Consider the following 24521-nt stretch of genomic DNA (forward strand, 5'->3'; position numbering starts at 1 on the left):
GATCTTTCGAACTGTATTTATGTCAAATGAATCAAATTTGATAATAATAATACATAATAATAATAATACATTTTATTTAAATACAGTTAGAAACACAAAAGTCCACCTAAATGTTTTGACATTAGTTTGCAAGCAGTTTTTTTTTCTTTATCTGTTTCAGCTCAGACTGTATAATATGATGCAGCCCAAAGCGCCAGAAACGCACTTTCTTTTAAACGATTTTTAAATTTCTGTCAGTAGAAAACTCTAAATGTTACACACTGGAGCTTGAAAAGACGTCTAAAGTTTTTATTAATTTAAAGATGAAGATTTCTCTGAACAAAAACATGGCAATTGGATATTATTTGAGTAAAACAGAGAGAGGTGACCTTATAGCAGGTTCCTATCATGTGACTTTTATTCAGACGGGAAAAAAAATGAAGATCGTAAAACACGAAAAAAAAAGGCGTGATATTGGCAGACTAGTTTACAATATTCTCTAAAAGTCACTGCCATTCCCTTTCCCGTCACTAGGGAGAGACTCTGAACAAGGCAGTGAGGCCGATGCTCTTACGCTTAAAGGGTCCCACGGCAGGCTGATAGGTTCAGAGTCTGCACCGCACCACCATCCGCACCGGCCTCCGGGACGCGTCGCACTCTCCGTCCGGGATGGAGAAAGACGCCTCAGATCCGGACCCATCCCGGCAGCGGAACGGGCTCGTGGGCGTGCTGTACGGTGAGTTCACCGACACGCTCAACGACCGGGTCCGGTACTCGGTGAGCTTGACGGAGAGCGCCCTGACGGTCCAAAGGATCTCCTCATCACCCGACCGGACTAAGATGGTTTTTAACTTGACAGACTGTGTCGGCTGCCGGGCGCACAGAGGGCCGGACAGCGCGGACGTCGGCGCTTACTTTACAGCTTATTTTTACCCTTTTAAGAGGCGCTGGATGAGCGCCGGAGTGACCCGGCAAAGAGTGGAGCAGTGCTTTCGGGTCGCGTTGCTCCAAGACCCGCTCGTCAACCTCCAGGAAGCGGAGAGATGGGCTCATGCCATCCGAGATGCCTCAGCGCTGCAGGCGCCTCGTAGAGACGGTAAGCATCGTGGGAAACACTACAATTAAAGCCTGGAAACCTACAATATAGATTGAAATTGTAGATATAGAGATAGATATCTCTATATCTATATATATATAGATACACATATAAGGGGGAGATCATTTTAATAAGAAGATATGTGTCCAACAAGGTCAGCCACTGAGATAAACTTTAGTTTTTGTGACAAAAGTTTTTGCAAATAGGCCTGTACCTTTGAGGGGCCACCTGAGAGCAAACCAACCTGTGGTTTACTTTCTCATCTGGTTCTCACAAATCTGGCACTTAAGATCGCTTACCTCTATCACACTCTTCAAAGTCTTTACGTTGAAAACAGGTGCGGCAGAGAGGGAAACACATTCCATCTGCTCTAGGTAACCTGTCCTACCTGCTGCGAGAGGTGAGAGGTGAGCCACACCTGGCAGCAGCCGTCAGCTGCTGTTCCATTCGTGCGCACGGCCCACGCGGTTGCCAGGTGTGAGAACTGTGGATCTGGAGCCTTAACACATCAGAAGCTCGCACAAGATGACCATTTAAGTCGTTAAGTTTTTCAACTGATCCGCTGTCAGCAGCGGAGTGTGGCCGTTGCTCGGGCTTTTTATTGTCAGATTTCCCACTGAGAATAAATTGTTGATGGGTGAGTGGAAAAAAAAAAAAAAAAATTCCCATCAAAACAACGTCTGTTTTTCGTCCTGCTTTGCAGCAGCATCGTCTAATTAGGTCTCATCATGTCTTGCTCTGTTTAAAATGCACGCCATCCTCAAGTTCTATTTCTTCCAGTCTCGTTAGTTTTATCTGCTCCATCTTGGTATAACAGTGACAGGGTAATTAACATGAATAGAATATGAGAAGACTTTACGCAGCCAATTATCCCCACTGCTCCTTTGTTTATCATTAGGGTGCTATTTCAGAATCCTCTATGTCATGTCGGGTAATACCCCCCCCCCCCCCCCCTCCTTTTTTTTTATAGACTCTAAAATATAAAGCAGCCACACACTCAAAGAAGAGGCAGATATTTGACTTGACAGTGACTAATTCGGAATGTTGGCTTCCAAAGGTGGAGGCGAGTGCGAGTAGTGGGGATATGGCATGAGGTCGCCCTCCTGGTTGCGGCCTCCAGGTGTACACTGCAAACACAGAGAAAGACTGGGCACTGTGTGGGGAGGAACACTCAGCCTCCCTCTGGTCTGCAGCCAGCCGGAGTTTGAGATCCAGTCCTGTATGCCAGGCAGGTGGGCAGATGGTGGCCTGAGAGGTAACTGGCCCCAGTCGTTGTCCTCTCACTCGGCTCATCAAAGAGCTCAAGCGCTCAGTCATACATACTAATAGCCCAGTTCTTAGAGTTTAATGTTTTATTCCTGATTCCTTTGCCTCTTTTGAACACAGCAGCTTGTTTTAGCGTTCCAGATCCAGGCTAGCCAATAACGCAGAATTTAACAGAATATATAATGGCTTTTAAATGAGTAATATCTTGCTAATATATGCAGCAGAATTGTCCCTTTACTTGTCATAGAGGGTGCATGAAAGTCAGTATGATTCACTAATCCCTCATAGTGCATTTTCCCCTAAGTTAATTGCATGTCATCTCATCTGGGACTGCAGATGGAAAGGTTGGATTAGAAGTTCAGTTGCCGCGCAAGATTGGTATTTAGGCAGAGAGCTATCATGGTGACACACTTTCACATAAGTATAAGGTGATTAAACGCGGCATTTAACGTAACAGTATTGCTTACAGCAAGGTTGTAACTCTATTAGTTTAGTCTGTGCGCTGAAATCTATTCAGTGGTGGCTTAGAGTTTTATTCTCATGACAACTGGAGTGAAGGAGGGTTAAATAATGAAGTGCATAAACTATGATATAGTCTTGCTGCTAGAAAACCTGCCCCGTTATTGCGTGCAAAGCATTCATGTTTACTTGATTTGACTTCGGTGACTGTTCAGCTGCTAGAACACCAGCTACATGATAGATTTTACACATATTACATTCAGTTTGTGAGGCAGTGATAAGATGGCATTGAATATTGAGAGTTTTTCTTACATCTGAGTCTGTATCTGACCAATTGTGTCCCTTAAAACACGCACAAATAAGCTGAAGGACAAGTGTAAGTATTATAGTTTTACTCCTTGTGTCCCGGTAAGAAATGAGCTATTGCAAAAGAGAATGAAATAAGGGAATAGCTGGTCAAGCCCCCCTTCCCAAAAGTGGCTGTTTTTCAGCTGCCTCAGGGTCAGGTGTGCCTGTCAGTAAGCGATCTCCCCCAGGGACTCTGCTTAAGTCACAGGATGACCTCTCACCCCAGCCGGCATCTCATTCCCTATGGAGCGTTCGTCTTGTGCTCTGTGACACATGGATGTGATGGCCTGTCAGACCCTCCTCCACCCCTGCCTGATGCTGCCTTAGTGGGCTGTGGTGTTTATACCCTGTGGACGTCCTCCTCTCCACTCCAGCAAACACTCACCCAACCTTGGAATGCAGCTTGTTTGCAGTCTGAATATAGTCCTGCTCCTGAACAAGAAAGCTTTCACAAAATATCCCGCATATTCTTTTTCAGCTTCAACAGTTTTCTTGAATGGTTTCAGGTTTTAATAAATCCCACATGTACTGCAGTATGTGCATCACATAAGGACACAGTAGAACTTTATATAAGATTTATTTGCACTATTGTACACTATGTGGTAATGAGACAGGAACACTTTGACACATTGTCGTATCCAGTCTGCCCGTCACCGTCCTGTTTGTGTTTGTGGGTGTATTCACTCACTTTTAACTGTGAAATGCACACACTGCAGCTGAAAGATTGCTTGCCAATGTGACGGGAAGGACGTGCCTAGAGGTATCTGACTTGTCTCAGACAGATTTCACATACACACTCACATACCGGATCCCTCCTGCTGCCTCACACACACACACACCTGCCCCACGAACGTAGACGTACCGACACCGGTGGAGAGGAATGTTCGGAAAGAAGTTGTTTTGGGATCGCTTTGTTGAAAAGATGAAGATGAAAAATCAGCATTTATTCGTCCTTTAAGATATAAAAAGATGTCTTTTAAAAACACAAGAGCCCAGGTATTGCGTAACAAAAAGGAATTCCAGCATAATTAAAGACGGTATTTCTGGTTTTAAGTTAAATATCTGAGGATAAACACTAATTGTCTATTAATTGTTGTTGCAAGCTTTTAATTCCTTATCTAGCACCATCATCACCACTTCGAAATTAAAATCCAACAAATACTTTAGTTTACGATGCTTTCAATACAAAGCTTCTTGATGCACCTGAATGCATCAGTGATGACTTCTTAACATTGCTTTAATGTACTCTTTCCAGGAACTGGGAATTTCTAGAATGATCATATACTTAGAGGCTTCTAAAAGGGTTTAGCCTAATCTTGTTGTGGCTGCAGCTTCTAAAAACTTCTATTTCTACACTATGCTGAATCAGTGTAAGCTTTTCCCTGGGTCTGACAATCACAACGCTCATCTTTTCTGGTTACAGCTTTCCAAAGCTCAGACCACAAGACTTTGTGAGCCAACACTTGGTCCTTTATTGCCTAGGCAGTCAAGCCATTCAGAGAGCTTGCACCTTCTCAACCGAAGCTCATACTTCATCTTGGATCAGTAACCCTCTAATCTCACACATTGACCTCTCACAGTGATGCTGCAGCTATTCAGGCCAGCTTTGTCAAGACAATGGCCCCACCAGGACACCAGGACCATGTGATTTGCCTCCAAAACTGCACCACCCACAGTCTGAGCTTCCCTCCACTTCCATCCCATTTTGATCTCGACAACTACTTGAGGGTTTGGGGTCATGGTTTCTCTTAGTCTTGCGGCATCTGTTTAGAGTGGGTTTCCACAAGTTCTTCATTGGGAGCTTCAGCAAGTTATTCTTCCCCCTCATCTGGTGATGCTGCACAGACTTTGAGCTAGTCCCAGCTTCCACAGAAAGCTACAATTCTGCTTATCGCGCTGTAGCACTTGACTGTATTGGTTACAGTCTCATTGATAAGCCATGGAATGACGCTATGTTTGAATATCTAGATCTTATACCCGTATGGTAGGCTTGATTTGTCAGCCAGGACTCCAGCTCTTGGATGGATAGATACAGTGTGACCTTATCCCAATCTCTCCTTGGCCCTACCAATCTGCCCTACTTCTCCATTTGGCAGATGTAAGGTGGGCCTTTTCATTGGCGATCAATGAATAGGGGTCATCTAACCCTTCAACAGGGGCATTGGGGGCTATTTGGGTGGCTAGATGACCACCACTCCATGAAAAGAGCCACCTTACCCCTACCAAATGGCGGTATAGGGCCAAGGGGAGGGGCCCGAGAATGGACTTGTCTCAAGCTACAGTTAAAAGCCCTTCCTAGGGCCTTCACTGGTTTCTTCGTGGTGGATGACATCTGAGCAGCAAAAAGTGCAAAGCAGCAGTTGTCGATCAGCTTACCCTTTTTAGCAGCATGAAAGGTTTGGGACCTACACAACTAATAAAATTCCCATCAGACTCAGCTTCAGTTTGTGATAAGAGCTAATTAGCAAACGCCATCATACTGACACGCAACCTATCAATTAACACACCTAATTCATCAGTTTGATTCTGTTCATGGAGATAAGTGACCTGAAGATACCCAGTGAGTTATTTAAAGCAAATGAGTTATGAAGTATAAAACGTGATGGGTTTGCCTTAGCTACCTGAAAGTTTGACTGAACTGCAGTTTCTCCTTTATTCCATTATCCATTATTCTGTTCGAATCACTGAAAAAAAGAACACGATATTGCAAGAGAACTTCTGCTGCCCAAAAGGCCACAGCTCTTTGTATCCAAGCAATAAAGATTCGCGCTTTAGAACTTTTCAAGGGAGCCCGGGGATTTATGAAGGGGATGACTTTCAGCTCAGCACACCTGAGTGCAAAACCTGATCCCACAGCTCTGCCACTGTCCAAAGCTGGTTTCCACTGTATTCTGGAAGTATGTGGACCTTTTGTGTCTGAAAGGCACATTGTGCTGGAATAAAAGTAGCAAACAATGGTGACTCTGTGTGGAAGTGGAGTTTGGCACATGCCTGCGTGTTTTTGCACTCTCACTACAGTCTTCCTGGTGGGTTCACGCATCTGTCTCTGAGATATTTTTGAACCTCCGTGTCCCATCACCACAAGCCGAGTGCAATAGAGACCGGCAGTGATAACTGCATCACATGCAGGTCTCAGAAGGAGAGAAGGACGCTATGAACTGTCAAGAGGACAATTACCAGACTGACAAATGTGAATGAAAACCAGGATGATTCGATGGTATGATATGATGAGAAAAAATCCAGAAATTGAATTATTCATTGGGTGTGATCACATTTTTATATACCTGCTAAATACCAAAGTCAGCAAAATCCACAGCTATGGTTTTGTCGTAGAAACTGATACTGATGTGTCTGCCCTCTATGTCCCTCATTGAAATGATTTTTTCGTCCTTACTGACTCATTTCATACGGTTTCTGTTGAATCTGTCTTTTCGCATGGTCAAGGGCATCTGCTTCAGAGGGCGAAGCTTCTCTCTGCATGCACTTTAAAAGCAGTAATTCCTTTTAGTGGCAGTACTGTTTGTGAATTTGTATCATAACATTTAACTTTATTGTTCTCTTTTTATTTCATATACTTTTCATATATATATATATTTACATATATAAAAGTAATTCTATAGTGTCAAGCTGAAAACAAGGTGAGCCAGATAGTATCTCTCCTGGAAAAAACGCCCTGCAAGAGGCTGGCTCCCAAACCCCAGGGGCAGACTGTGCATTATACAGTGGTAATTGGGGGAGTCACCGTTTTCTCCAGGGTGAGACGGAACGTCAGTAAACAGGAGAGGTTAAAAACTTTTCTATTTGCTGCCACCTTTATATCAAAACAACTGTTAATTCCTCATACCGTAACTTTTATTTCCTGCATTTTATTTGGCTTATTCCATTTTTAGCTTTTTCTGTTTTTATTTAATTTCTTCTACTCTCTTTGAGGATTGTTTGAATGTACTTTTAAGGATTCCTCTGCGTCCTGCTGTAATGCTTTTAATGTTTTATGTAAAGCACTTTGAATTGTCTTGTACACGAAATACACAAATAAAACCGGCCTTGCCAAGCCTTACCAAACCATAAGACTCATACCAAACATTAGCTACGGTTGTCACCAACAAAGTGTTTTTTTCTCCTTTGCAAAACTCACAACTGTACAATAAGAGACTAAAATACCTTTAACAAGAGACACAACAGGCACACATTACGAAGAGGCAGCCAGATATCAGTCAGCCCTAAGGCTGACACTGTGACTGACAAACATTAAATGCACAAACCACCCAACTGTGTACATTTGTCAACCGTTTTCTTGATTTTAATTCAGCCAAATATGAAAATTAAATCAACCTTACACATTTTGGATCTCATGCCCGTCCCAAAGCCAATGGATAAGGTTCTTTCTGTCAGGTTGAAGCCTAAGCCAGAGTAACCACCGTTGTTTCCAACCATTCAAAGGTGAGAAAAGACTCAGTCTCACACCAGAATGTGTAAAGCTGTGTTGGTCCACAGCACAAAAAATGAAGCCGTTTCACAACACAGACTAAAGATTTGTTAAACAGCTACACCGGAGTGCAAATTTCTTTGCAAATTGGAACACGTCTCTGTTTTGCCTTACGTGACTTTGTCAAAATATGACATTGCACAACTGTTAGGTGTTCCAAAGATGCTTACTAGGAGGTAGTAAGGGGTGGATGCTCATCAAATTCAGGTCCCATCAGACCTGATACGGTCAAATAACTTTTCACATTTCCACTTTGCTTTCAATCGGAGTTGGTTAGGGTTGGGCAATAAAAGTATTGTCAGCGTTAAGGATTGAGAAACCCTGGTAGTCTTGAATATAAATATGTGGTAAAATAAATAGATATTAATGTCATAATAAAACATGGTTACAGAGTTGCAAAGAAAAACGTAGCCATCTCACAACTTTACCATCTGCCCTCATTGTGTCACTACTATGATTTTGACATACGACAAACTGGGCTGATGCTTAACACTCCTTTGCTAAACTGAAACTTGAGGCGAAAGCTAGAATATAAGTAACGTTAGCAGATGCATGGTTATCTGTTCCTGAAACTCTGAGGGTATCTGGGTGGCTTACCTGCTTACAGTAATGTACAGCACCGCCATTCGTGAGGTAAAAGCCACAAGAGTGAGTCAGGCAGAGAAGACGTCCAGCTGTCAATGTAAAAGAACCGATATGGTGTTTTAAAGGGTATTACAGCACTTTTTCACCAAAGACAATTGCAGATGTACAGTTACAACTTAAATGTAATGTAATATGTGTAATTGTAACCCCTGACACTGTTCAGAGAGCTCTACCCCTGATTGGTCTGTCTGCAGTGTTTTCTCATTGGGATGGCAATAATTGGTAAGATCCCAAATGAGGAGCATCTGTAAGCCCTCTCTTTTTGAAGAACGTCACATTAAAATCAAGCGCTGTCATTGTAAATACTCTCGCAGCCGGCGAATCTACTGCTTCTTACTTTTTTTCACGTCGCATTTCTGTGCCACATAGACCTGAGGGGATAAGGCTGTTCCGGCACGCTCTTTGAAATATTCCTGTCATCATCTTCATCCTTGCCTTCGCTCACACCAGCCTCTCCCTGTCTGTCTCAGGTATGATGTATACAGAGGTCCGAAGGCCTTGCAGAACCATGATCCTGGTGAACCCCCAGAGCGGGCGAGGACAGGCTCTCCAGCTATTCACCGGCCACATACAGGGCTTGCTCACAGAGGCCTCCGTTCCCTACGAACTTGTCATCACAGGTCAGTCACCAACGCATTTTCCACATGCATTTAGCTGGCTCTCTTCCCTATGTCATCTTAATATGTAACAGGGATTAAACCTTTGGCCAAATCATGGAAAGATCAATCTGAGAACTAGGTCATCCTGTCAGTTACACACGCACGTTGGAATGATTACAACTTTTAATCTCTGCAGGAATTATGCATTGTTTTTATGATAACAAATTCACAGGCCACATGTTCATAGCAAACATGAGCATGTGCGCATACATCTGCAGGAGCCCAAGCACGTGTACTCTGACAGGCATTAAATTCTCATTTCAGTCATGCCAGCTGCTCGACATTCTCTATGAGTTGCTAATGCTGTTTGGCGACCTTTAACAATATTGCATTCGTTATCGTCATCAAATGCTCTATTCTCCATTTGACCTCTTTCTGATCACAGTAGAGTTGCCACACTGAACTTTAATGAAAGTTGCACTCTGGATCATTTCGCCTGATATTTCCTAATGTTCTCCCTCCTCGCGCTCCTTCAGCCAAACTCTGTTTGACAGGACCAAGAATTTGTCAGGTAAGATTAAAGCTGTCTCTTCTAGCATCAGCTCGGCAGTATGCAGCTGAATCTCTGCTTCAGCTCAAAGTGAGACGGATTATGACAGCCAAGGCAGAGCAGTGGGGCAGAAACTGTGCTTGGGTGCTTTTTTTTTTTTCTGTTTGAGAGAGCATGCTGGTGTGCATGCAGGGTCTTTGTGCACACTCTTGGGACTTAAAGGAAGGTCAGCAGCTGGAAAGCGATGACAAAACACACAGTAATTACCGACAAACCTACAAAGAGGAATGGAGCGGGACCTAAAAGATGGTTGTGGGTCAATTAGGACCGTGGGTGGTCAGATACAGTAGCCAGTAAGATGAAACTATGAGCCAGTTTGTTCGGCATTCACCTCCTTGATGAGTGTATCACACTGCTTTTGCCTGAGGAAGGACAAGGAAGCGGCTCTTGTGTCAGCATGTACCTTTTACATACTGTATGAAGCATAGAGTGTACCAATTTTCATCTTTACCTGGGTTAACCTCAGGTAAAAGCAGCAGAGGCTGACGGGAATTGAAAGAACTGGAATGTCCCCATGATTTTGTCCGCACAGTAAATATTCTTAAAATCCTGAAATAGATATTATTGTCACCTCAACAGCACATAGAGGATTCAGCGGGTGTATGTGACAGTGGTTTCACGACAATCGCAATTTTAAAAAAGTTGCTAAGGTGTGTAAAATGTCAATAAAATCAGAAAATATCATTCAAGACATTTTACTGTGAAAAATATTAGATAATCTTGAATTTGATTACAGCAGTAATCTCTAAATAGTTGGGATGGGACAACAAAAGACCGGTGGGAGATAGTAGTAAGTGCTACTAAAAACAACCAGCTGGAGGAACGTGTTGCAACCAATTAGCTCAATTATCTCAGGTCAGTACCTAAAGGATGTCAGGTTTGGGTGTGGAAGAGAGGACACGGATGCGGACTTACAAAAACAAGGAAGATTTATTAACGAAAAACAAAGTGACAAAGGAGGCAGAATCCCTCAGAAGACAGAGAGAGATTCAGCAATGTGCATAAAACTGCGTCTACAAATTGCGAAGCAATTCAAAAAGATGAACATTCCTCAGCTTAAAAAAGTAAAGACAATTAATAGATATCAATATAGGATGCCAGTGCTATTCGTGCTCTCAAAACAGGCACGATTCTGTCGTGGAAATGCCTGCATGGGCTGCAGAGCACCTCCAGGAAATCCGGGCCGTCCACAAATGCAGGTTAAAGCTCTATCATGCAGACAAGAAGCCATGTGTGATCATGATCCAGCCGCTGCCTTCTCCAGACCAGAATGAATTTGAAATAGACTGAGATAAAGTACTTTTCAGGGAAGGCCTTGCATATTTCAGCATGACTATTCTGATCCACACACTACGTGTATTACACCAGCATGGCTTCGTAGTTGAAGAGTTCAGGTGCTGGACTGATCTGCCTGCAGATTTCATCATAAAACACAAAATACAACAAAAAGAAGATCCAAGACGGTTGAGCTGTTAGACTCCTATCAGACAAGAATTCCTCTCCCAAAGGTCCACCAACTGGCCTCAGTTCTGAGACTTTAACAGACTGTTGGTGAAAACAGGTGATGCTACACAATGGAGCTGTGTAACCAGAAGCTGCCCACGCCTTCAGCTTCAGTGTGATGTTCACATGTGTGTTTCCCAACGACCCCGTCATTGAGGAAGTGTCATGAAAGCAAAGCACCGGTCTCAGGCCTGGAGTACTCAAAGTCCTGAGTCAGCTGTGCAGCGCAGTTACTCACTCTGCCTGGGTCTGTCAGCGCAGCACTGCATCACCGCTTCCAGCCCGTCCAGCATACAACAAACAATCAGCAGCAAAACAGGGAGCACCCAGGAGAGCACAGTTGGAGGCAGGTAGAGGTCGAGCAAAGTGAAATTAGAGGGTTGATCAATACTTGAGGAAAAATATTTCCATCACAGTAGCGGCACATCACTGCTTCTTAACTTTATGTCTGCCATCCTCCTTTTCTCTTTAAAGCTGCTTTCTAAATGCACAGCTACGCTGGGGAGTCTCGGCTGGCAGGACTGTAGACTTTAATGCTGGCGGGATGAGCCCACAGAGACCCCCAGCAGAGGGACCCACTCAAGGACGCTGCCAATAAAACTAGGCTTAGCAAATAGTTCACTGCTCTGCCAGCAAAATAACCAACACTCGCACACGCCTGTCACAGATGTTTGCAGGCCGGCTAAGCTCCCTTGGAGCTGTTGAGTAGCCACTGTATGAGCTAATGCGATGTGTCTGAAGGGATAAGGGGAAATTGAATTTCTTTTCTGCCTAAGCTTCCTGATCCCACCCCAGAGGCTGGTGATGGATGAAGGGAGCGTGACTCTATCTCGGCCGTTGCAATGTTTTCTGCCACATTTTCTCTTTTGAATTAGTGTTTTTTCTCTTGTGTCCTTTGTGTTATTCAGAGCGCCCGAACCACGCACGGGAGCTGGTGAGGAAGGCTGACCTGTCACAGTGGGATGCCCTGGTTATTATGTCTGGTGACGGGCTGCTGTTTGAGGTGACCAGCCTATTCAAGCCTTGTAATGACACAGTTGTTAATCAATCATAGACTGAAATCCCATCAAGCTCTGTACCCTCTTGTCTATTCCCAGCACCTCTTAGAATAGGTATATGAAATATTAATTTGGTTTCACACTGGACCAAAGAGCTCAGGTGCTGACTCTTGCTCAAAAAATGTGTGGTCACAGACAAATTCTTTTTATGCTCTGTCCTGAGTCATGGTACCATTACGTCACCCTTGGACTACCATACTTGACAACGAACTGTTTGGGACAGTTTGGGGAGGATTAACAGTTGTTAATCTGACACAGATTGTGTCATTACAAAAGGTGGCACAACTTTTATTGGAACTTTTTGTCCTACATAAACTATTCCAATGCTTCTGTTTCTGTATTTGTTCATTCAGGTGATAAATGGTCTGATGGATCGAGAAGACTGGCAGGATGCTATCCAGACCCCTCTGGGTATCCTACCAGGTGGCTCTGGTAATGCCCTGGCTGCGTCTGTCCACCACTACTCACAGTGAGTCGGCCTATTAATGAGCCATTTAAATGCATGGTCTAACGGTGCAAAAGCCGAACCTGCTTCAGCCTAAAAGACAATTTATCTCCTTCCTATGTAATTATGCTAAAGGCTGACTGGGCACATCGTTCCTCAAGAGAGAGAGGAGGGACTGTAGCTGCTTTGCTGTGCGGCAAGAGGTCCTTTCAGGTTATTTAAACTCTCAAATGAATGATGTAATAGTTTTAGAAAAAAAGAGTTATGACAGATTACGGTCCAGGGTGCAGCTGCGGGACCTGTTGGCCCAAAACATTGTCCAGGGTATCGTCTCCATCTGCTGGTTGGTTGTTGGCACAGCATCAGAGAAGCAACACTGGTGAGCCGAAAACATCATGACCACATCCGCTTTACAAGCTGTTGGGCCTTTGGATGACACCGAAACAGCTCAGACATGCAGAGCCATGAACTATAAGATCTAATGGACTGCATGGGCGACACTAAGACTTTTGCAGCAGATCCTCATTCATCAAGCAACCGTGCCAGTTTTTGCCTTCTTCTACCACTGTCAGTGGGAACAGTAGCCACGACTGCTGATTGGGAGCACCGAGTCCATGCTCTAAGTGGTCTGCCTGAAATACAGTCATGTGAAAAAATAAGAAACTCTTTCGGTTCTGAGGTTTTACAAATCAGCAAATAATTGAATTTAAAGACGTTTTGACATATTTTATCAGGTCTAAAAATTAAGTAAATACAACCTCAAAAGAGGAAACACTACAAGAATAATCTCAGAGAAGCAGTCGTTGCTGTCCATCTATCTGGGAAGGGTTCGAAGGCAAATTTCCAAACAATTTAGAGTCAATCGCTCTACAGTGAGATAGAAAATTGGTCAACATATTCATCCCAAGGTCGAGACTGGGCACAAGAAACAAACAAACAAAAGGAAGAAAAAATGAGAGCTATATCTCAGACTCTATAGGCCTCAGTTAGCAAGTCGAATCCATGAAAGTACAATTACAAAAGGACTGAACAAGTGTGGCTTCTTTGCCTGAAGAAAGCCTCCCCTCTCTAAAAAGAATATGGCAGCATGACCTAGGTTTGCAAAGTTGCATTTAAAACATCCCCAAGATTTCTGGAACAATGTCCTTTTGAACAGATATGAGATGTTTGGTCATCATGAACAGGGTTTGGAAAAGACCAAAGACAGCACATCAGCACAAACAGCTCATACCAAATGTCAAGCATTTGTAGCCACAGGACATGGGCACATTGCAGTCTTTGAGTCGACCATGAACCAAAGTATCCCAGAGCCAAATGTGAGGCCATCCGTCTGACAGCTAAAGCTTGGTTGAAGTCGAGTCTTACAACAGGACAATGATCCCAAACACAGCAGCAAATCTACAACAGAGCGGCTGGAAAAGAAAAGAATGAAGGTGTTGAAATCGTCCAGTCGAAGTGCAGATGTAAACCTGATTGACATGCTGTGGCACGGCTTTAAGGTGTACATGCTTGAAAACTTTAATGATTTGAAACGACATGCAGAACAGTGGGTCAAAATACCAGTTATTCCTGCGAAACTTCTTAATCATGGGGTGTACTTACTTTTTTTACACACTGCCTCCAAATTTTGGCTTAGTTTTTGTTAAATGGATAATAATACGGTAGTTGTATTTACCTAGTTTTAAGACCTGGTAATGACCAGCTGATATTTGTTATATCCTAATGTATAAAACGTTCGAATGACAGAGAGTGCACTTTCTTTCTTCTTTTTTCTCGTGACTACCATGTGATGAAAGTCACTCTTCTCTTGCCCTTTCACTTGGCCACTTGCTGGTAAATATCTCCCAGAGCAGGACACGTGCCGTCGTCACAAGAATATCAGGATAATTTAAATCATGTGTCAGTGGTCATAATGTTTTGGCTCATCAGTGCTACTGCCACTTCATCATTAGTACCTCCGGTATGTTCTTCGACAAAGTGCTGTCTCATCACTTCATATTCAGTGCTGCTCAGAAAATGTCACCATTGTTAACACAACATTTCTACTGTCAATCATCAATGTTTGATTTATTGTCTTTACAGTCTTTATCGTATTTAAATATTAACTAAACTACATGAATGATGGCAACACCACTGCATTGTGTTTTTTATGGAGCCCGCCCAATGTCAGCTGAAGAAAAAAATAAATAGATAAAAATCTAGCCATACATAAATACGTGCCCTCGTTTTTGCATTAAGTGCCCACAGGCCCTGACGGGACTTGCAGTGCAGTGTGTTGAGGAGCACGGGAGCTAAATGCAGATGAGATTGAAGAGGCTGGCAAGAGTAAAATAAAATCACTTTTACTGAATAAACAAAAAATGCTGCAACGGCAGGACATAAAGAAAAAAAAAAAGAAGCAAATAACACAACCATAACAAAATGAGGATCCAACAGAGAACAAATTAAACCAGTGAAAAGTCCCACAGAGGGAGCTAATGACAAACAAAAGGGCGCGTGTGGTGGTTGGCAAACTGAATCCAGGTGCGAAAACCCAAGAAAAGGACCAGGGAAGTTAACGCAATGAAACAGAGCGTGGAAACAAAAGCCAGTAAAACAGGAAACCAAGATGAGCCGCACAAAATCTAATGGAATCCCTTAAAATGACAAAACACTTCAATTCAGAAAAATAGATTAATGATCAAATGACCATGGCGGTTGTTTAGAATGGAAACGCCTCTTTTAACTTCTCCTCCTCGCTCCATTCTTCCAATTCAAGCATTCTGAATAAGTCCGAACTCCCCATTAATTCCCTATTAAAGACATGGTAGGTAATCCTGTTCAGAAACACATTTTGTAATACTGGGTGAAATGGTCCGTCTATCCTGAGAGAAATCTATACAAGATGTATTTAGAAAAAGGGACGAAAATAAGGGTAAGGCTATTTGCACCCCTGGTACAATTAGCACTGTATGCTGATTGTACCCTGGTGCAAATAGCAGTGAATGCTATTCGTACCCCGGTACATTCAGCAATGTGTTCTATTGATACCCCGTCTGGTGCAATTAGAAGTGTATGCTATTTGTACCCCGGTGCAATTAGAAGTGTATGCTATTTGTACCCCTGTGGATTTACACTGGCATATTGATCGCATAATTCAATTTTAATGGGAATGCCTCTTTTATGATACTCGCATTCTCATTTACAGAGATATGATCTACTTATTATAAGACATTTTTTACATGACTATGTCTCCCGTATGGAGGATTACGTCGCTATCCATTAGGCCAGAGATGTCCTCAGCTAAGAGTTAAGAAAGACATCTATATTTCAATTTAAAAAGATATTAGTGCCATTAGAATTCTTCGCTTTCTGATGAAGAAAAAACGAATGTCCGCAATGGCCTTTGTGCTCACGTGCAAGGTGTTTTTGGTGGTAATTCACGGGGTGTGAAGAATCACAGATCTATAAAGAACCTTCTTTATAGATCAGTGGTGTGAATAGTGTAAGGCTATTGTACCAGGGGTGCTAATAGACATTCAGTTCACTATCACTTCTCACTGCCAAAACGCATCGGGCAAGAATCGAACCCGGGACTCCTACATCTTTAACCAAATCGCTTACTGTTACGCTAGTTGATTTTATAACACAATTGTGGTGTACAGGTAATTTTATAGTTAATATGGCTGAACGTCATGATCGCGAAATTTCTAAAAACTAACAAACTGACGGTTGTAATGTGTTCACTGAACATCGATTATGAAAATAAAACACAATGTTTCCATCTAGTTTTTAATTGGAACAGATATTAGTGCCGAAACCTAGCAGTATTCTTCACTTTCTGATGACGAAAAAACGGATGTCCGCCATGTTTTTTGTGCAAGCCAGCAGCTTTTATTTTGGTGTTACGTCACGGGGTGTGAATAGCTCAGCTGTGTGGCCAAGGCTATTTGTACCAGGGGTGCAAATAGACACTCCGCGAAAATAATCAGACCTCTGTGGCAGCTGCAGGACTGAGAAAAAGCTGACCAATCCGAGATCAGCGGGACGCTGATCTCGGATTGGTCGCCTACAAAAAACCAATCAGATGCCTCTGCTTTCTGCCTACGCCCCCCTCTGCCGGCTCCCTGCTCCATGTGCGCATGCGGTTCCACCGGCTTTGGATGAAGCACTGACGGAATGGGGAGGGGGGGGTGGAGCTTAGAGGAGTGGACACTTTCGAATCTTGCTAGCTCTCTTGCTAGCTCTCTAGGATTACCTACCATAGCTTTAATGTAGGCATATTCAAATACTTCAATATATGCGATCATTTTTATTCTTGCACATATGGTCCCCGAGCATCGCTTTGATCTTTCAAAGTTGTTTTACCGCAGCATTTTTCATCCTGATTACATGCTGAATGCACTACAGTGCTCCATTCAGACTCCTTTTAGCCATGAAATCAAATTGTTATCAGCAAGCTCCGACATATGTCCGTGAGTATATCCTCAGATACTGGTGATGCTTAGTTAAGGCTTTTTAAATACCACCAAACTGTTTATGCAAAACAATCCACTCCATCTGTGGGCACAGGTTGCCAAACCAAGGCATGGTATATATAAAAAAAGAGACAGGATCTGCATGAGGTTTCGTGTTTTCTCAGCTGAGCCCTTACATAGTTAAAAAAGCAAAAATACAATGAAGATAATCCTGTACTTGCTGCTCATTAACAGTAATTTATAACAACCGCAGATGATGTTGTGTCATGTATTGGCTTGTAATTCCTCATTTCTGTAACAACCCATCAGGTCGCCTCCAGCATGGAATGAGGAGCTGCTTCTGAGCTGTGGCTTCATGCTGTGCAAAGGTCTGGTTGGATCTCTGGACCTGGTGTCGATTCACTTGGCCTCAAGACAACGCCTCTTCTCCTTCCTCTCATTGGCCTGGGGCTTTGTGGCAGATGTCGACATTGAGAGCGAAAAGTACCGCCACGTGGGAGCCATCCGCTTCCTGATGGGCACCCTGGTGCGTCTGGCCTCCCTTAGAGTGTATCAGGGCAGGTTAGCTTATCTGCCTGTCAAGGAAGCACCAAAACTTCCAAAAGGAAGCATCAAGGCAAACCATCCACCCCCCACACCTCAGCACCCCTCGCTCTGCTCTTCCCTTCCCTGTCGCCTCGTCCCCAACGCTTCGCCAAAGCCAAACCAAAGCTCTTGCCGCAGTTGCATCAGCACCAACTCAAACCACAACACCATCACCAACTCCTCCAACAGTGTCGTCGACAACAACAGACCCGAGACACAGAGTGACAGCAAGACCGCCGCCCCTGTGGATGCTCTGCTTCCTGGCCTGGACCAGCCAGTCCCAGAGAGTTGGACAGTTGTCCAGGAGGAGGACTTTGTCTTGGTGCTGGCTATTTACCAGTCCCACCTCGCTGAGGACCTGTGGACAGCTCCCGGCGCAATGGCAGACGACGGGGTAATTCATCTGTTCTACGTTACGGCAGGAATCTCTCGGCCTGCTCTTCTGCGCCTCTTCCTCGCCATGGAGAAGGGCGCCCACTTGGCCTGCGACTGCCCCCACCTGGTGTACGAGAAAGTCAGGGCCCTACGGCTGGAGCCCATCTCTCCACAAGGGATGATCACTGTGGATGGAGAGATGGTGGAGTACGGGCCTGTTCAGGCTCAAATCCACCCAGGGCTGGCCAGACTCATATGTGGATGAACTCGGAGTGTCTCTTCTTTATCTTTGTAGTTCAGCCTTTTTATACTCAGAGTCCGTTTCTTTGTGTATGCTGTATTTTCAGAAGTGCCAAAGACTTTTAATCAGCCTCTGGAAATTCCTTTATTTTTCTACAGAGACAACTTGTCCTATTTTCATGGACCCCCATCCCCTCTTTCTCTCAATGCTCAATTCAGGGTCAAAGCCATGGAGGGTGGTTCTTGCTTCTGGCTGGTCCAGGATTAGAGAAATGGGGAGGGATTGTGTGCGTGCGTGTGTGTGTGTGTGTGTGTGTGTGTGTGTGTGTGTGTTTATGCACATAGACGGGGAGAGAGCTTTATGTATGTTTGTGCGCACAGGAGTGTGTGTATGTGTGAGATTGTACATGAGGAGCTTTGGCAGTACGGTGGCAGAGGAGTGCATCGTGCACTCTGCTGTCGGACTTCATAAGCACGGCACACGTGAAGAGAAGCACATTTTCCTGTCCTGGGAGGCTCCAGGAGAAACCACACCCCTTGCCCCACTGTACTACTCCAAGCCAACACTCTCCCTGCTGGGCCACCACTCTGACAGCATTGCCTGCCCTTTCTTGCTGAGGAGATATAAATCCCCAGTGGATTTAACATCAACAAATCTTTAATCTTTGCATAGTTTATATATTAAAAAAAAACAAAAAACATCAAGCAGTGCCAGATTTGGCCAGGTCAAGCGTTGGTACCCTGCCTACCACATCCCTCCTCCTTCTCTCCCGTGTATGGAACCGTGCAGACAGAAACCAGCTGAAGTTACACCTTCACCACCGTCCGATCCATTTCCGTTCTACTCCCACCCTGTTTCATCAACATAAAACTGTATGAACTGCCTTCACTCACGCAAATACACACTTTCTTTTCCCCATCCCCCCTCCACTTATGCTCAGATCGTCACATACACACATTCCCTCGCATCTCTGCAGCACTTAGTGGGGGGGAGGGGCACGATATGCTTCTGTGCACATGATCCCCTCTCCTCTTACCATCTTAAGATTGTACGCACCCTCCCTCCATTGGTTAATGAGCCATCAGCACCTAATGTGTCCTTAGTATGAGGTTTTACATCTGTAAAAGTGTGCTAAACAGAAAGTCTTTTTTTTTTTTTTTCAATCACACTACGGCACTTAAGTGGGTTTCAAACACATTTTAGACCGGTTAAAGCACACTCGAGTGTGTAAAGAGCAGTTTCATACTGTGTCTGTCATTGCTTCACATTGAGAGGGATGTGATCAATGTGAGCTAGAGAGAGTCAAGTGTTTTGGTCCTCTGTGTGGCCTCCTTGCTGGCTGCGGTGATGAGCATTGGTGCGCTGGAGCAGAGGACAGTGCCAGTGTTAGCATTATCATCCATGTCCCATTCGCATTCTTGCACACGTAGACAACCTCACATGCACACACACACACACACACCAGTTTACTCCATGCTAAACCAGAGCTGTTCATCCTCTTGTATGCAGCAGAGGTATGTCATCTCAGTTTAACAGTCAGCTGTTCTTAAATGATAAATAAACAAAAAGCAGAATGTAAACAGGGTAAAAGAGGTCATAATGTCTGAATACAGCTGCATTTGCTCAAAACAAAATCACCTCCTCTGCTGAAAGTAAAAACTATAGTGTTGACCGGCTAATGGAGTTCAAAGAAGTGCTGATGTTCAACTTTTTAAAGGGTTTGATGGATTCATCACTGTTATCCTGGGGGCAATACGGCCAATGCGATGAGCCGATTGCGCACATCCTCTCATGCTGCTTTCCTGGAGCTCCTCGAGGAATCCCACTGGCCGGTTGACTGGCTTCCACAGAACACAGAACAAATATGTAAAACGTATTTGTTTCCTTATTATAATGCGAACAACAGTAAGGATCATTCGGGACTGTCGATGATGATTAGGGTGCAGTGGCATGCCAGCTGTGTGTCAGCTTCGTGTGCACGTGGAAGTGAGGAAACAAGGTGATAAGATGGCGCCTCACTCAGTCATCAAATTAGCATCTATGAATGTGATAAAATGAAATAATCTCCTCTAGACTTTCCAAATGCCATTGGAGCGAGGGGATGCACTCTCATAATGAAAAGAACCATCTCACAGGATTTCAGGACTGTTTTTTCCTTTAACTATGATTGTGCGTTTTTTTCTTCTTTTTTTTTTTTCCTTTTCCTGGAACATAGAAGTTGTAACATGTCAGTTTGGACATTTCACAAAAAATCCTGCAGCTTGAATCTCATATTGTTCATGTTCTGGGACTGTCATGACTCAAGATAGCCAATTAGGACAATTATGATTATCACGCCCTTCTTTAAGTCCTCACGACAGCCAATTAAAGGTTTAACAGTCTTTATTTGTCCCCTGTATGCTTGTATCTGGCCCGTTATTGACATCGAAGTTTTTTTTGTCAACATTCGTAATGGTACTTTAGAGTTGGGCCTTTTCTCGCAATAATCAAAAGATGTGGATGACTCATCCGGGACCTGCAGAGCTTGTGCGTACTTGGCATCCCATGAAATGCTTTGTTTGGGTTTGAATATCAGAGAAAGAAGCTGGCTCGTTCAATTCTCTTTTTACAGAGAAGATCATGAATAGGCAGAAGCAAATGACACTAGTTAACTGTATTTTTTCATTTTACATAAAAACAATTTGATCTTTATGCATGCTTTGAAAGACTGATATTTTACATGTAATACAGAATGTCAAATCTGATTTGATCAAATGAATCCTGACCTTGATACGACTAAACAATGCATTTTGCTGATAGTATCTGTTGGTGAATATAAACGGAGGATAGTGTTTGTGCTGTTTGAGGCTGTTTCGATTTCCAGATACCGTGTGTATTGTCAACGCAAAATCATTATTTTGTTCTTTTAAACTCACAATTACTGTCAGTGCCGGTACTTTTCCGATCCCACTGGTTCTGTCACAAAATGAAAGCTCAACAGCGTCGTGCTTCTTCATGAAATCTGCACCGTTAGCTAAAATTCTATTCTAGTGGGGGGGAAAAAATCGAGGCCAAAAACAAGTTGGAATTTCTAGAAGGTGGAACTTTAGGATTTGTGGTGCACACAAAAACCATCTTTTGGATAAATGATAGGATTTTCTTTGGAATATATTGTTGTCATTTCAAAGTGAGGAAGAATATAGAAAATGAGGAATGAGGAACATTTTTTAGCTTCACAGAGCCCACCCCTCTGTTTCCCTAACAATGTTTTCAGAATCCTTTTATGTACTTGAAGTTGACCTGACTGATCATGTAAATTTGGGTTTCCATCTTCACTGCTGTGCCGATTTTCACCTCCGACTTGATTTTTACATTCTGAAACACTGACATGCTGTATGATGCTCACGGCTCATGTCCGACACACTGTAACCTCCTGCCATGACTCAGTGAAGTAATCCAGCTGCTTAGAATGCATCATCGTTCTCCTGGAGGCTGCACATCTGGAGCAGCAGATGTGCAGCTGACCACATGCAATGTTCCCTTACTCAATGTGTTTAGTGTATGTGCAGAGATGAGCTATGCAAATACCTTGTCATGGCTGCAGAGATTTGGAGTGAGGGGTCCCCCTGCTGGACTGTGTTGAATGTGGGGCGATGGCTTTAACTTGAAAATGGATCCTTCCGTTATACAACGCTATCTCCTCATACTGCCACCTGTTCCTTTTGTGTTTATATCCAGTTACAGATTAGACTGGTGACATAAGTTCGGCTGCAGAAGATGTGGAATTTCTCATCGCTAATGAAAGCCAACATCCAACTTATTGTAACTCATCATCAAGAGGAACTGACTCGATTTGTGCAAATAATCATAATCAACATCATGTTGTAAGGCGTTCGACTGCTGTTTACTTATGGTATTATACTGTTAAAATGTTTTGCTCCACTGGCTGCTCTAATGTACCAGCGGCCTTTTAAAAACCCAAAATGTTAATACTTGTCTTTGTCATGACTGTTGCGGCATTTTAAAAGCAATTTAAGAAAGTTGCGTCACAGACGTAGCTCAGTTTCGAGAAACTTTAGAAATGCAACGACATTTTTGGAATCTGATGGTGTAATGCTTTCTGTACCGTGTACACGCTTTAGTCACAATCTTCTTAAAAACTTGCCGTTGTATCAGCTGCGATCAAAAGCCTGAGATCATGCAGTTGTTTAGCAAATAGATAGCGAATGTTAGTCGTCATTTATTGCTTTTATGTGCTGGCGTGAGTTAGCTTTGGGAGCTGGGAGGTTTTAATGACCCACGCAGCTCGTGTCGGTAACAAAAAGGAAAAAAGAACAACAACAAACACGGCACTGTTTTTGTGTATTGTGTATTACTTCCCCTCAAAGTAAGTGACAAGAAGAAAACCAGTTTCAGTGCCTTACTCTTTACACAAGACAGTGGATAGGTGGTGCACAGGTGAAAGAGAAAGTCTTTGAGATGTAAATTCTTGACCACGTGAAATCACATGTATTGAGTATTGGAAGCAACTTTTCTTTCTCTTTTGAGTTGCAGCGAGGATCCAATCTGCACAGGGTATAAAACAAACACAAAGAGCACATACATGTGTTTGTGTGTGTGTCTTTGGGGAGGGAGCCATCGGGCGGTCATTTCTTCTTTTTTTTCTGTTTATGGACTTCCTTTTTTTTAAAAGATCAATAAACATTATTCATATTGAAAAACGCTGCTTTTTGTTTGTTCTTTGTCCTGACCCAAGATATGACCCAACTGACTGTTTGTTCCAGTATGTATTTGTAAGTTCCAGGAAATGTGATAGCCGAGATAAAGAAAATACCTAAATGCAAAAGCTGAAGGGGAAAACATGTATTGACAGGAGCAAGAATCACTAAAAGCCAGCTAATACGTTTGAGTTAGACCTGTACCTCCACTGGTCTGAAGCTGCTGTATTACATTTTGAGGAAGACAAAATTCCTGCTGAATATCGCTTCTAAAGATCGCACACATAGATCAAGTCCTCTGTTATTGTTTAGGCATAAACAACTTGTATAATGTGAGGAATTTATTAGCCGAGAGTGGGGATTTTTATATAGATTTGCATTTTTTTATTAGAATTTTGAGTGGGCTTTCCCATCACACTGACGTCTGTGAGATAAATCAAGTGGGAGAATAAATATCACTACAGACCTGAGTCTGCCAAAACAGCTGTGAACAAATGAGTACATCACATACTATAAAACAAATCACCTTTATATTTTTGCACTATTTCGGATAAGATCAAATGTTTCCTTCTTCAATTATTAAAAGAAACAAACACATATCTGAATAATATTAATTATTACTTGATTATTAAAATGGCCATTTTAAAGCATTCATGACTATTCATGTGGCCACAGGCACTTGTCACATAGTTGCATGAATATATAATACATGGTATTATACGAGATGCGTTAATAATTGACTAATATTGAATTCTCCCCTATCAGTGATTCATTCGGATGGAAATCAAAAGTTTTTGAAGCACAGATGGAATGTGGAGAGGCATCAGAAGAACGCTGTATTATTGAAGACTTCCCCATCTTATAAATAATCATCAATAAGTTCCTTCTAATTCATGGAAAGCGGGGTGGTGCTGGCCGAGAGACGTAAACACGAGCACAGTGCGGCACCCTGGTGCATTTCCCCAGAGTCTGTGTGTTGGACCAGTTCTGATTTAACCCCTTCCGGCATAAGACAAAAACTGCACAACTTAAAGTTGTCTACCAAAATGTTTTTTGGAAACTTTGAGAGGAAAGAAAGAAAAAGAAAATCCTGAAAGGTAAAAGATACACATGTACTGTATCAGATCGGAATGGGTTAAAACGTCACATTACAGTATGGACCTTTCATGCAAACATTTACATTCTAATAAACATTTCTTAGGTTGTGGTTTTGTGTTAGTACTTTTGATCTAAACTACATTAGGTACAGATAACAGTCTCTTATGAAGTGAGAAGAATTCATGAAAGCCGAAAGACTGCAGATGGCGTTGTAGCCCTACAGTTTCCCTGTGCAGTAGCAGAGGGACTTATATGTGTGCAGGAGACCATGTATACGCTCCAACAGCCCCGTGATGATGGTAGAAAGGGTACAGAGGCAACTTTCCACAGGAAGCCGCAGCTCATCGTTGCGTGTCCTGTGTTTGTCTTTGGCTGAGTTGCTTTGTGTGTGTGTTGTGGTGTCACTTACTTTCAACTGCTGCAAACACCACAGCGAGTCTCAGTGAGGGTCATGTCTGAGCTCCTCCCTGCTGAAATCTGCAAGTACAGAGGAGTACAGCAACTTCATCAGGACTTGTTATTTGACTTGTCGAGCCCCCTTGTCAATATATCCATATCCAGCTCGGAGCGCTGC

At 43.1% G+C, this 24521-nt stretch overlaps 1 protein-coding gene across 1 annotated transcript; it reads left to right on the forward strand.

The window, feature by feature from the left end:
* The first annotated feature begins 573 nt into the window (after window positions 1–573).
* Window positions 574–22852, forward strand: sphk1 (sphingosine kinase 1). The gene is made up of 5 exons (XM_075454307.1): window positions 574–1075; window positions 8750–8899; window positions 11900–11994; window positions 12403–12518; window positions 17261–22852. Exons 1-5 carry the CDS (start codon window positions 649–651, stop codon window positions 18174–18176), a joined length of 1704 nt encoding a protein of 567 aa, XP_075310422.1. The 5' UTR covers window positions 574–648; the 3' UTR covers window positions 18177–22852.
* Window positions 22853–24521: the final 1669 nt, after the last annotated feature.

The sequence above is a fragment of the Odontesthes bonariensis genome, chromosome 21, assembly GCF_027942865.1.
Source record: "Odontesthes bonariensis isolate fOdoBon6 chromosome 21, fOdoBon6.hap1, whole genome shotgun sequence".
Taxonomy (NCBI): Eukaryota; Metazoa; Chordata; class Actinopteri; order Atheriniformes; family Atherinopsidae; genus Odontesthes; species Odontesthes bonariensis.

Excerpts from the sequence above, each read along its gene's own strand:
- sphk1 (XM_075454307.1), top strand. The coding sequence starts at position 649 with ATGGAGAAAGACGCCTCAGATCCGGACCCATCCCGGCAGCGGAACGGG. Across the intron at positions 1,076-8,749 it reads GCAGGCGCCTCGTAGAGACG|GTATGATGTATACAGAGGTC; the intron begins GTAAGCATCGTG and ends TGTCTGTCTCAG. Across the intron at positions 11,995-12,402 it reads GTGACGGGCTGCTGTTTGAG|GTGATAAATGGTCTGATGGA; the intron begins GTGACCAGCCTA and ends TTGTTCATTCAG.